Genomic DNA, 13,145 nt, shown 5'->3' with positions numbered 1-13,145 from the left:
AAACAGAAGACAATGGAAAGAAAGAACATGTGCAGCGACCAGGCCGCTAAGGCAATATGAGAGATACGGTGGGCCGATGGGGGTAGTAGTAGTTTTACTGACAGTTAGCAGCGCTCCCTGGGCCGGCGTGCAGTGAAGGGAAGGACAGCACCAGTTCCTTCGGGGCACACTGTGTTGTCCAGGGATTCCCGCCGGTGGTGGTTGAGGTGCCCTTTGTGGAATGAGTTTTTAGGTGCCGTGGAGGCAGGGTCCCTGGTGCTCGTGACGCTAGCACCGTTAGGTGCAGAGGAAGGTCGTAGAAAGGATGAGGAGTCAATGGTTGAAAACAATCGAACTTTGTCTCAGAGTCATCAGTGCAGGTCATGTATATAGCAAGAGTAATAATCCAGATATCAGCGGTAATCCCTGTAACAGGCTCGGCAGAGATAACTGCAGTCTCTTCTCTAACAGGTGGCAGAGATTCCTTCTTCTATCTGTCCTCACTATGTCCACACTCAGCCCTCAGGTCCTGGATATAATAACTTCTAAGGCTACTTTCACACTAGCGTTCGGAGCGGATCCGTCTGATGTTTCATCAGACGGATCCGCTCCGATAATGCAGACGTTTGCATCCGTTCAGAACGGATCCGTCTGCATTATTACTTAGAAAATTTTCTAAGTCTAAAAGTAGCCTGAGCGGATCCGTTCAGACTTTACATTGAAAGTCAATGGGGGCGGATCCGCTTGAAGATTGAGCCATATGGTGTCATCTTCAAGCGGATCCGTCCCCATTGACTTCCATTATAAGTCTGGACGGATCCGCTCGCCTCCGCACGGCCAGGCGGACACCCGAACGCTGCAAGCAGCGTTCAGGTGTCCGCTCACTGAGCGGAGCGGAGGCTGAACGCTGGCAGGCGGATGCATTCTCAGTGGATCCGCCTCCACTGAGAATGCATTGGGGCCAGACGGATGCGTTCGGGGCCGCTCGTGAGCCCCTTCAAACGGTGCGCACGAGCGGACACCCGAACGCTAGTGTGAAAGTAGCCTTACTTGTATCTAGCAATCCCCAGGGTGTTCCCCCTAACGGCAGGAAGATCCTCTGCTCCATTCTTTGTGCAGGATGCTTTACTCTGCTCAACAATGTCCATAGAGGAATGTGGTAATAGACAACCACGCGTCCAGTCATCCAGCTTTGTCCAGGCGCTTTTAGGCTTCTCCTGGTCACTGGTGGTTGTGGAGTCCATGAGCTAAGGCTGCTTCTATCTCCATTAGACTCTCTCTATATCCGAGTAGAGACTCCTTGGTCCGTGCTAGGTAGCCCTAATACTGTTCTCCATGCTCCCTCAGCCTGGCCATAGCCAAGGGGCTACAATGGCAGCTACATCCTGGACAGCTGCTGCTCCTCACCTCCATCCACTTCCTTCTCCCCTGCCTTGGCTCACCCTAGGTCTAGGATATATATATATATATGTGGTGCCAGCACCACCTAGGGGTGAATAAAGCTAACGACACGACCAGCCTGCTATGAGGAATTACAGCTTTATACAGGAATACTTTAGATAGGCGTACTAAAACTATACAGGGGCCCACGACCATCACTGAGTGGGACACTGCACATGAATACTCAGACAATGGAAAGAAAGAACATGAACAAGCAGAAGACTGGGACCAGACTATGAATGAACATGAGTTCCTCTGTCCGTGTAGACTTAGAATATTTGCTTAAGGACTGTGGATTTCTGGTGGCAAATCTTTCAGATGGTGAGATGTTTGGCAGCTTTCTCATCAGGATGGAGAGTACAGCGCCATGTAGATTGATGTCATATGTGGTGGGCTTCACTCAGTGTCCTCCATGTGCTTGAATTGCAGAGTCTGATGATGATATCAACATTTCACTTGGATTCTCACTGGTGGCTTCAGAAGATCATGGTCAGTTACTAGTAAGTACTCACCAGGGTCACACCACCTGCACACTGTCTATATCTGGGGAAGCTGGCTGTATACTGGGGAAGCTGGCTCCAGTGGGCACCATGTGGAAGACCTCCACCGTCTATGCCCATTAGCCTTACAGTATGAAGTCTATATCACTAATGTTGAAGATAGTGGTAATGGTGGATAATGATGATGGTGGTGATGGTGAGTAATGACGATGATGGTGGTGGTTGTGGCAATGATACTGGTGGCTGTGATGACAATGATGGTAGTGATGGTGAGTAATGATGATGGTGGCTGTGATGACAATGATGGTAGTGATGGTGAGTAATGATGATGGTGGCTGTGATGATGATGATGGTAGTGATGGTGAATAATGATGATGGTAGTGATGGTGAGTAATCATGATGATGATGGTTGTGGTGTTGGCTGTGATGATGATGATGGTGGTGATGGTGGCTGTGATGAAGATGATGGTGGCTGTGATAATGATGATGATGGTGGCTATGATGATGATGGTGGCTGTGATGATGGTGGTGATGGTGGCTGTGATAAAGATGATGTTGGTGGTGATGATGGTGACTGTGGGGATGATGATGGTGGTGGTGATGATGATGGTGGCTGTGATGATAATGATGATGATGGTGGATAATGATGATGGTAGTGATGGTGAGTAATCATGATGATGATGGTTGTGGTGGTGGCTGTGATGATGATGATGGTGGTGATGGTGGCTGTGATGAAGATGATGGTGGCTGTGATGAAGATGATGGTGGCTGTGATAATGATGATGATGGTGGCTGTGATAATGATGATGATGGTGGTGTGGCGAAACCAACCTCGCCACTGGGTTTTGGAGAGGCCTGTTTATCAGCCTCTTGCCCCAGGATTATGGGCCCTCTCATCAGCTCATGCAAAACTTAAACCCCATGGCGATTTGACTGTGTTTGTGGCATCTGAGCGCTCAGATCCAAGCCATATGGAGACATGTGGGGTTTTGAGATGTGTGACAGAACCATCTGTCTGTGTAATTGTATTGTATGTTATGTGAGGGTACCCAGTTAGCTCATTTTATTGTATTCATGTTGTCTGAGTGCCATTCACCTAATAATATGCACTCAGACTTGAGCTGTCTGGGAATGTGTTAAATGTCTATGTGTATTGTAAAGGGTAGGACATTGTATGTTTGAGTAAGTGATGTCTGTTCCATTGTCCCCACGTGTGTATTGGTGACTTCTCTTTGTCTTGAGAGATAATTGGATTACGCCTCGGGTGTCTCCAGGGCAGAGAGGAGGAAACCATGATGCATTGTGGGGATGTATTGTCTCTGTAAAACCTGCTTGAGCCAGATTGCCATGCTGCCAGCCAGGGCCCAAAAGATACTTTTACTAACTTTTCAACCCCTGGTCTGATTCATGCCATTTTGTAATATGTTGTTCCCCTGAATAGATTGATTGTGAATATGTAAATTTTTATGTGAATGTGATGTATGGTTTTAGCGTTATGAAAGTTAGGTAGAAAGTATGTTTTAACTGTATGTGTAATTGAGTTTCCTCTCAGGATAAGGGGAGGGAATATGTGGGATGTAACTGATATGTGATTGGTTGTTTTATACCTTCCTGTGGGCGGTCATGTATTTGAAAAGACTGTAATAAAAACCAGGCTGGGTGTACCAGCACCTCAGACCACTGCTTGACCCTCAACACGGAGCCTTGTCTCGTTATTGGGGTGTCATGGTCTTACCTTCTTGCTGTTCTCCTTCGTTTGACATGTGCTGGCGGCCATCTTGGTTTCTGGGTTTCTTGTAGCCTTCCACCCTGCGGCTCCTCCTTCCCACTGGGAGGAGCTGGATGCCTAGCTCATATATATAGGAGGTCTGTGGCTTCAGTTCCTTGCTTGGTCCTCTTGTGTTCACATGCTTCTAAGACTGCTGCTGCTTCTTGTTCCTGATCCTGGCTTCGTCTGACTACCCTGCTGGTTCCTGATCCTGGCTTCGTCTGACTACCCTGCTGGTTCCTGATCCTGGCTTCGTCTGACTACCCTGCAGGTTCCTGATCCTGGCTTCGTCTGACTACCCTCTGGTTCCTGACCTCTGGCTTCGCAAAGACTCTAGCTCGGTTTCACCATCCGTTTGGACTTTGCTTTACAGCTTTATTTTCAATAAAGCCTTCTTATTTTTCACTTATCTCTTGTTGTACGTCTGTGTTCAAGGTTCCGTGACATTAGGACCAAGCCATGAATTCTGACGGTACAGGGCCATCTCGCTACCACGCTGGTTGCCAGACTTGATCAGCAGGATCACCTGTTGGGTCGGTTCGCTGTGGCGTTGCAAACCCTGCATTGAAACGCACGGCTCATTTCGCTCCCGTTGCCGATGGGTCGGTTGTCGCTCCTGGCTCGCTCCTACTGCCACTCTGTTGTTGCGCCAGAGTCTACCCCGACACCTGTTGTTGCGCCTGCGGTGTTTCGGGGTATGACCGGTTCTGCCCCTCTTCCACAGCGCTTTGGGGGAGAGCCAACTCAGTGCCGAGGTTTCCTTAACCAGGTGGGCATTTATTTCGAGTTGCTGCACATGCCTTTCCACTGAGAGATCAAAGGTGGGCTTCATGATCTCGCTGCTCTCGGACAAGGCCTTGGCCTGGGCCAGCCCTTTATGGGAGAACAACAATCCGGTGGTTGCCGAGTTTTCCGGTTTTGTTGCTTCTCTTCGGAAGGTATTCGATGTGCCGGCTCGTGCTGCCTCTGCTGCGAAGCTCCTTATGTCCATCAGACAGGGTTCACGATCCGTAGCTGAATACGCCATTGAGTTTCGTACCCTGGCAGCAGAGGTGGGCTGGAATAATGAGGCTCTGGTCGCTGCTTTCTCTCATGGTCTCTCGGATGCCTTGAAGGATGAGGTTGCAGCTAAGGACCTACCAGTTGAGCTCGAGTCTCTTATTTCTTTCCTGATTTTGATTGACACCAGACTCAGGGAGAGACCTTCCTTTAAGGAGAACCTGCGGAGGTCTTCTAACAGATTGGTGCCTACGTTTGCTGTCCCACCCGTGCCTCCCTCTCCTCCCACGCCTCCTGGGGATGACTTGTCTGGGGGTGAACCCATGCAGCTGGGGTTTGCTCGCCTGTCCGAGGGGGAGAGGGCACTCCGGAGACGCGAGGGCCGATGCATGTACTGTGGTCTCGGTGGGCATTTTCGGTTGGCATGTCCGAACCGTCCGGGAAACCGCTCGTACCTGAGATCCTGTCGGGGGCAGATCTTGGGTGGAGTCTCCTCGTCCCCGGTTTCCCGTGTTGACAAACCACTGATCACTGTTGTCCTCTCCTGGGTCGGGGGCTCGGTGACGACCCAGGCGTTGGTGGACTCTGGTGCTGGTGGTTTGTTCATTGATAGTGTGTTCGCTGCCGCCAATTCCATTCCTCTGCAGGCTCGAGGTTCCCCACTGGCTCTTGAGGCGATAGACGGCAGACCCCTTCTGCCGCCACACGTGACTCATGAGACCCTTCCAGTGGGGATAGCCATTGGTGCCGTTCACAGAGAGTCGGTCTGCCTCCAGGTTATTTCGTCTCCACACTACTCGGTGGTCTTGGGGTACCCCTGGCTCCAGAAGCATAATCCGACTTTCGATTGGAGATCGGTCGAGATCCTCTCGTGGTCACCGCAGTGTGGGGCTAGTTGCATCCATGGGTCTGTCAAGTTGCTGTGTACTTCCTCGGACTCTCTGTTGCCTCCTGAATACGAGGAGTACCGGGATGTATTCGATAAGGTGCGCGCGGTTGCCCTACCTCCGCACCGCCCATACGATTGTGCCATAGAGTTACAATCTGGTGCCGTTCCTCCTCGTGGCAAAGTCTATCCACTGTCGGTAGCGGAGAATGAGGCCATGGAGGAGTACGTGAGGGAGGCGCTTTCACGCGGACACATTCGCAAATCTTCGTCCCCGGCAGGGGCTGGATTTTTCTTTGTGAAAGAAAAGGCGGTGAGTTGAGGCCTTGCATCGATTACAGGGGTCTCAATCGCATCACGATCAAGAACGCTTACCCGATACCCTTGATTTCCGAGCTGTTCGATCGCCTTAAAGGGGCCACGGTCTTTACCAAACTCGACCTGAGGGCGACATATAACCTGGTAAGGATCAAGGCGGGCGATGAGTGGAAGACCGCGTTTAACACCAGGACCGGTCATTACGAATCCTTGGTTATGCCCTTTGGGTTGTGCAATGCGCCCGCAGTCTTTCAGGAATTCATCAACAATGTTTTCCGTGACCTGTTGCAGCAGTGTGTGGTGGTCTATTTGGATGACATCTTGGTATATTCTGAATCCATGGAGGCCCACATTCTGGATGTCAGACGAGTGTTGCAACGGTTACGAGAGAACAAGCTGTTCGGTAAGCTTGAGAAATGCGAATTTCACCGATCCCAGGTAACCTTCTTAGGTTACATCATTTCCGCTGAGGGGTTCTCCATGGATCCTGAGAAGGTTTCGGCTGTCTTACAGTGGCCCCAGCCCAGTGGTCTTCGTTCCCTGCAGCGCTTTTTGGGCTTCGCCAATTATTATCGGAAGTTCATCAGGGACTTTTCCATGCTGGCCAAGCCTCTCACGGATCTGACCAGGAAGGGCAGTAATTCCCAGGTCTGGCCGCTCGAGGCCATCCGAGCTTTTGAGGCCCTAAAGTCCGCCTTTGTGTCGGCTCCGATTCTGTCGCATCCCAACCCTGGATTGCCCTTTGTCCTCGAGGTGGACGCGTCTGAGACGGGAGTAGGCGCCCTTCTGTCTCAGCGTAGAACACCAGAGGGTCCTCTGCTTCCTTGTGGGTTTTACTCCCGGAAACTGTCTTCCGCGGAGTGCAACTATCAGATTGGTGACAGGGAGTTATTGGCCATCGTGCAGGCCCTTAAAGAATGGAGGCACTTGCTCGAGGGTTCGGTGGTTCCGGTTCTCATCCTGACGGACCACAAGAATCTGACCTACCTTTCTGAGGCCAAGAGATTGACACCACGTCAGGCCAGATGGGCTCTGTTCTTGTCACGTTTTAATTACGTGGTCTCCTACCTACCCGGTTCCAAGAACATCAGGGCGGATGCCTTATCACGGCAGTACTCCGAGCTGTCCAGGGAGGAGTCGATTCCGACTTCGGTCATACCTCCGAATCAGATCCTGGCCGCCATTCGCACCAGCCTGACCTCTCCCCTGGGTGAGCAGATTTTGGTGGCTCAATCTGGTGCTCCCTCTGGGAGACCCAACGGCAGATGTTTTGTGCCTGAGGAGTTGCGCACTCGGTTGTTGCGAACCTACCATAACTCCAAGACCGCGGGGCATCCTGGAAAGAATCAGCTGTCCTGGGCTGTTTCACGTCTGTTCTGGTGGCCTTCCCTACGTTCCGACATCGCCGCATATGTAGTGGCATGCTCCGTTTGTGCCCAGAGTAAGTCCCCTCGGCACCTTCCGTTGGGCCTTCTGCAACCCATAGCCACCGGGGAGCGCCCATGGTCACACCTGGGGATGGATTTCATTGTGGACCTCCCTGCATCCCGAGGCCATACGGTCATTCTCATGATTGTGGATCGGTTTTCCAAAATGTGCCACTGTGTTCCTCTCAAGAAGTTACCCTCTGCACAAGAGTTGGCCACGATTTTTGCCAGGGAGGTCTTCCGGTTGCACGGTTTGCCCAAGGAGATTGTGTCGGATCGGGGGAGTCAGTTTGTGTCCAGGTTCTGGCGCGCCTTTTGCTCCCAGTTGGGGATTCATCTCTCCTTCTCCTCGGCCTACCACCCTCAGTCCAATGGGGCCGCAGAACGATCCAATCAGGCCTTGGAGCAATTCCTTCGTTGCTATGTCTCCGATCACCAAGACAATTGGGTTGACCTCCTGCCTTGGGCTGAGTTTGCCAGGAACACGGCGGTGAACTCTTCCTCTGGGACGTCTCCCTTCATGGCCAATTATGGGTTCCAACCTGCCGTGTTACCGGAGGTATTCTCTCCCCAGGATATTCCGGCTGTGGAGGATCACCTTTCCGTCCTACGTGCTTCTTGGGTACAGATCCAGAAGTCCCTTGAGGTCTCTGCGCAGCGCCAGAGACTCCAGGCTGATCGCAGACGAGCGCCTGCTCCTTCCTACCAGGTCGGAGACCGTGTATGGTTGTCCACCCGCAACCTCAACCTTCGAGTGCCCACTCCCAAGCTGGCGCCTCGCTTTGTTGGTCCCTTCCGAGTGCTTCGAAGGGTAAACCCGGTAGCCTATGCCCTTGCGCTTCCTCCTGGCATGCGGATCTCCAACGTGTTTCATGTCTCCCTGTTGAAGCCACTGGTGTGTAATCGTTTCACTTCCTCGGTTCCTCGGCCTCGTCCGGTCCAAGTGGGCAATCGTGAGGAATATGAGGTGAGCAATATCCTGGACTCACGCCTGGTCCGCGGTCGGTTGCAGTTTTTGGTCCATTGGCGTGGTTATGGTCCAGAGGAGCATTCCTGGGTTCCCTCCGCAGATGTCCATGCTCCTGCCTTGCTCCGAGCCTTCCACGCACGCTTCCCTCAGAAACCGTTTTGTGCTCCGCGGAGGAGGGGCCCTTGAGGGGGAGGTACTGTCATGGTCTTACCTTCTTGCTGTTCTCCTTCGTTTGACATGTGCTGGCGGCCATCTTGGTTTCTGGGTTTCTTGTAGCCTTCCACCCTGCGGCTCCTCCTTCCCACTGGGAGGAGCTGGATGCCTAGCTCATATATATAGGAGGTCTGTGGCTTCAGTTCCTTGCTTGGTCCTCTTGTGTTCACATGCTTCTAAGACTGCTGCTGCTTCTGGTTCCTGATCCTGGCTTCGTCTGACTACCCTGCTGGTTCCTGATCCTGGCTTCGTCTGACTACCCTGCTGGTTCCTGATCCTGGCTTCGTCTGACTACCCTGCTGGTTCCTGATCCTGGCTTCGTCTGACTACCCTTCTGGTTCCTGACCTCTGGCTTCGCAAAGACTCTGCTCGGTTTCACCATCTGTTTGGACTTTGCTTTACAGCTTTATTTTCAATAAAGCCTTCTTATTTTCACTTATCTCTTGTTGTACGTCTGGTTCATGGTTCCGTGACATGGGGGGATTCACTGTATGCTGTTACAGACTGATTGCCAGGAGTGTAAGCTGGTTCCTGTTCGTCTGCTAGCAGCTAATCGTGAGGTTCCAGTTTGGAGTGCTATTTTGTATCCAGTTCGGGACATTAGTGTTCTGCAGTAGCTGTGCCTGTCTCTCAGAAAGGGGCTTATCGCCTAAACGGATTTTAACCCCTTGTCTGCGGAAACGTGCCGTTACAATGGTGGCAAGCAGCGGGATCGTTCCTACAGCCAGAAGGACAGCTACAGGAGACACCATTTCTGTGCATTCTACAATTTAAAGGCAACGCATGTCTCAGTACAGCGACCCTAAAAGCAACAGGATGGAACCAGCAGTGTTATACGAGGAGGAGGACCTGGATGGCCGGGATGCATTAAGGAAAGGCATCTGGTACCAGGCCCTGGATAGTGTACAATACCAGCGGGGTGAGAGTCTCCCCAGTGAAGAGCAGCGGTTGCAGAAGCAAGTGGCCCTGCGGATGCCCTTCCTGGGAGAGCAGCCCCTGGAGGAATGGGTGAAGGAACTAGAGCACCGGGTATGGCAGGAGCTATGGCTGGAGGATGCCTACCAGGCGTTCTGGTGGTATATGGCACAGTATATACCCTGGACAGCCGAACATAACAAGCCAGAGGGAGAGGCGTTTGATGGTCCTGGCTTGTTATGGGAGTCCTTTGCAGAGCCTGACTTCGGGAGCCCTGCACAGTCCAGACTTCAGGACATTTTCTACGAGAGGGAGGCTAGGCATGAGTGGGATGACCCCCATGAGGTAGAGCAAGACCTGGCTCACCTAGCAACCTTGGAGTGGGAACTGGAGCAGGACTACCGAGATCTCTTCCACTCCATTGAGAAGGCTCAGCAGGACGGTAAGGTGACAGACCCAGATCCAGACCCATTCAGCTGGGCAGATATTGTAGAGTGTTACTGGGAAGGACCCCAGGTGGCCGGTAGAGATGGGACCGAGGTCTCTCCACCGGTCCTGCAGGGAATTGGGAGCCCAGTCTCCATTCCCCAGCGGCAGTGTGAAATGCAGGGAGAGGAGAGCAGCATCCTCCCTCCCCAGCGGCAGGCTGAGTTAAAGGGGGCAGAGGTAGTTGTTCCTGCCCCCCAGCAGCAGAGTGATATGCCGGGAAGGCAGTGTGAAGTGCAGGGAGAGGAGAGCAGCGTCCTCCCTCCCCAGCGGCAGGCTGAGTTACAGGGGGCAGAGGTAGTTGTTCCTGCCCCCCAGCAGCAGAGTGATATGCTGGGAAGGCAGTGTGAAATGCAGGGAGAGGAGAGCAGCGTCCTCCCTCCCCAGCGGCAGGCTGAGTTACAGGGGGCAGAGGTAGTTGTCCCTGCCCCCCAGCAGCAGAGTGATTTTTTGGGAATTGGGAGCCCAGTCTCCATTCCCCAGCGGCAGAGTGTCCAGCAGGGAATAGAGAGCCCAGTCTCCTTTCCCCAGCAGCAGGACACTGTATTGGGAGCGGAGACGGTTGGTCGCCCTCCCCAGCGGCTGGAAGTATGTATGGGAGAGGAGCTCGTTACCCCCTCTCCCCGGCGGCAGCTTAACGCACCAGGGGGAGACAGTAACCCCCACAACAGTGCAGATTCGACCGTGGTCTATGCACCTACAGCACAGGGGGTAGAGACAGTCGGTCTCCCCCTCCAACAACCAGACTCTAAGCCAGGGAGCAACACAGAGACCGGGAGTACCAGCTTCCAACATAACCTTGGTGGACTCACTGGACAGAGACAGGCTACCAAATGCAACAGGTCCAGTATTGGGTTGTGGGTGGGCTGCCAGACTAACTCAGGTACCGACCGGCGTGAGGTCAGGTATCTGGTTAGTCTTCCCTGGGGGGGGAGATGTGTGGCGAAACCAACCTCGCCACTGGGTTTTGGAGAGGCCTGTTTATCAGCCTCTTGCCCCAGGATTATGGGCCCTCTCATCAGCCCATGCAAAACTTAAACCCCATGGCGATTTGACTGTGTTTGTGGCATCTGAGCGCTCAGATCCAAGCCATATGGGGACATGTGGGGTTTTGAGATGTGTGACAGAACCATCTGTCTGTGTAATTGTATTGTATGTTATGTGAGGGTACCCAGTTAGCTCATTTTATTGTATTCCTGTTGTCTGAGTGCCATTCACCTAATAATATGCACTCAGACTTGAGCTGTCTGGGAATGTGTTAAATGTCTATGTGTATTGTAAAGGGTGGGACATTGTATGTTTGAGTAAGTGATGTCTGTTCCATTGTCCCCACGTGTGTATTGGTGACTTCTCTTTGTCTTGAGAGATAATTGGATTACGCCTCGGGTGTCTCCAGGGCAGAGAGGAGGAAACCATGATGCATTGTGGGGATGTATTGTCTCTGTAAAACCTGCTTGAGCCAGATTGCCATGCTGCCAGCCAGGGCCCAAAAGATACTTTTACAAACTTTTCAACCCCTGGTCTGATTCATGCCATTTTGTAATATGTTGTTCCCCTGAATAGATTGATTGTGAATATGTAATTTTTATGTGAATGTGATGTATGGTTTTAGCGTTATGAAAGTTAGGTAGAAAGTATGTTTTAACTGTATGTGTAATTGAGTTTCCTCTCAGGATAAGGGGAGGGAATATGTGGGATGTAACTGATATGTGATTGGTTGTTTTATACCTCCCTGTGGGCGGTCCTGTATTTGAAAAGACTGTAATAAAAACCAGGCTGGGTGTACCAGCACCTCAGACCACTGCTTGACCCTCAACACGGAGCCTTGTCTCGTTATTGGGGGGATCCGCTGTATGCTGTTAGAGACTGATTGCCAGGAGTGTAAGCTGATTCCTGTTCGTCTGCTAGCAGCTATTCGTGAGGTTCCAGTTTGGAGTGCTATTTTGTATCCAGTTCGGGACATTGGTGTTCTGCAGTAGCTGTGCCTGTCTCTTAGAAAGGGGCTTATCGCCTAAACGGATTTTAACCCCTTGTCTGCTGAAACGGTCCGTTACAGGTGGCTATGATGATGATGGTGGTGATGGTGGCTGTGAGGATGGTGGTGATGGTGGCTGTGATAAAGATGATGGTGGCTGTGATGATAATGATGATGATGGTGGTGGTGGTGATGATGGTGGCTGTGATATGATGATGTTGGTGGTGATGATGGTGACTGTGGGGATGATGATGATGGTGGTGATGATGATGGTGACTGTGATGATAATGATGATGATGGTGGCTGTGATGATGATGGTGGTGGTGGTGGTGATGATGGTGGCTGTGATAAAGATGATGTTGATGGTGATGATGATGGTGGCTGTGATGATAATGATGATGATGGTGGCTGTGATGATGGTGGTGGTGGTGATGATGGTGGCTGTGATATGATGATGTTGGTGGTGATGATGGTGACTGTGATGATAATGATGATTATGGTGGCTGTGATGATGGTGGTGGTGGTGGTGGTGATGATGGTGGCTGTGATATGATGATGGTGGCTGTGATAATGGTGGTGGTGGTGATGATTGTGGCCTTAATTATCATGATGGTGGTGATGATGCAGAGATTTATGAAATAAATATAAAATGTGTTATAGGAAAATGTTAAAATATTCTTCACCTGTTTCCCAGGCGTGTGGACCAACCTTACAGAGAATATGTGGACAGAACATCTATGTCAATGGACGCTGCTACCAGCTAGACCGGAACCTGAGCGTACGGGGAAGTCTATCCGAACCTCCCCCAGGTAACAACCGCTCATCCAGAATTGGTACCTTGTGTTAGTGTTCACAGAACCAACTACCCCTAAAAAGGATAAAAGACAGAAACTGGGACCTGCCATGTTGGGGATGTATTATACTATACTAGTATTAATCTATCATGATGATACCAGATCTTCTCCACAGAGTGCGGACTGATTGTTTTCGTCATTGATGGTTCTGGAAGTGTCGGAGAAAACAACTTTAAAATATTGATGGATTTTGTCAAACAAATGATTTCATCCTTCAGCAAGACAGAAACAAAGGTAATATCCCAACAACAGACAGACACATAACTAACCATGCCGAGACGAGACACATACACCGGGAATACACCGAGAGAAGACACATACACCGGGAATACACCGAGAGAAGACACATATACTGGGAATACACCGAGAGAAGACACATATACCGGGAATACACTGAGAGAAGACATATACACCA

At 51.3% G+C, this 13,145-nt stretch overlaps 1 protein-coding gene across 2 annotated transcripts in view; it reads left to right on the top strand.

Annotated features, from left to right (window-relative positions):
* Positions 1-13,145, top strand: part of LOC121007436 (integrin alpha-M-like) — a 79,327-nt gene that overhangs the window by 19,201 nt on the left and 46,981 nt on the right. The window contains exons 4-6 of one of the 2 annotated variants that reach the window (XM_040439359.1): positions 1,849-1,919; positions 12,571-12,685; positions 12,846-12,964. In XM_040439359.1, coding sequence (XP_040295293.1) covers positions 1,849-1,919; positions 12,571-12,685; positions 12,846-12,964 — 305 coding nt within the window. Of the gene's footprint in view, positions 1-1,842; positions 1,920-12,570; positions 12,686-12,845; positions 12,965-13,145 lie in introns of both variants that reach the window. The other variant, XM_040439358.1, reaches the window with a different exon arrangement.

The sequence above is a fragment of the Bufo bufo genome, chromosome 7, assembly GCF_905171765.1.
Source record: "Bufo bufo chromosome 7, aBufBuf1.1, whole genome shotgun sequence".
NCBI classification, from domain to species: domain Eukaryota; kingdom Metazoa; phylum Chordata; class Amphibia; order Anura; family Bufonidae; genus Bufo; species Bufo bufo.
Note: the sequence above shows the minus strand (reverse complement) of the source record. Positions and strands in the feature narration are given on the sequence as shown.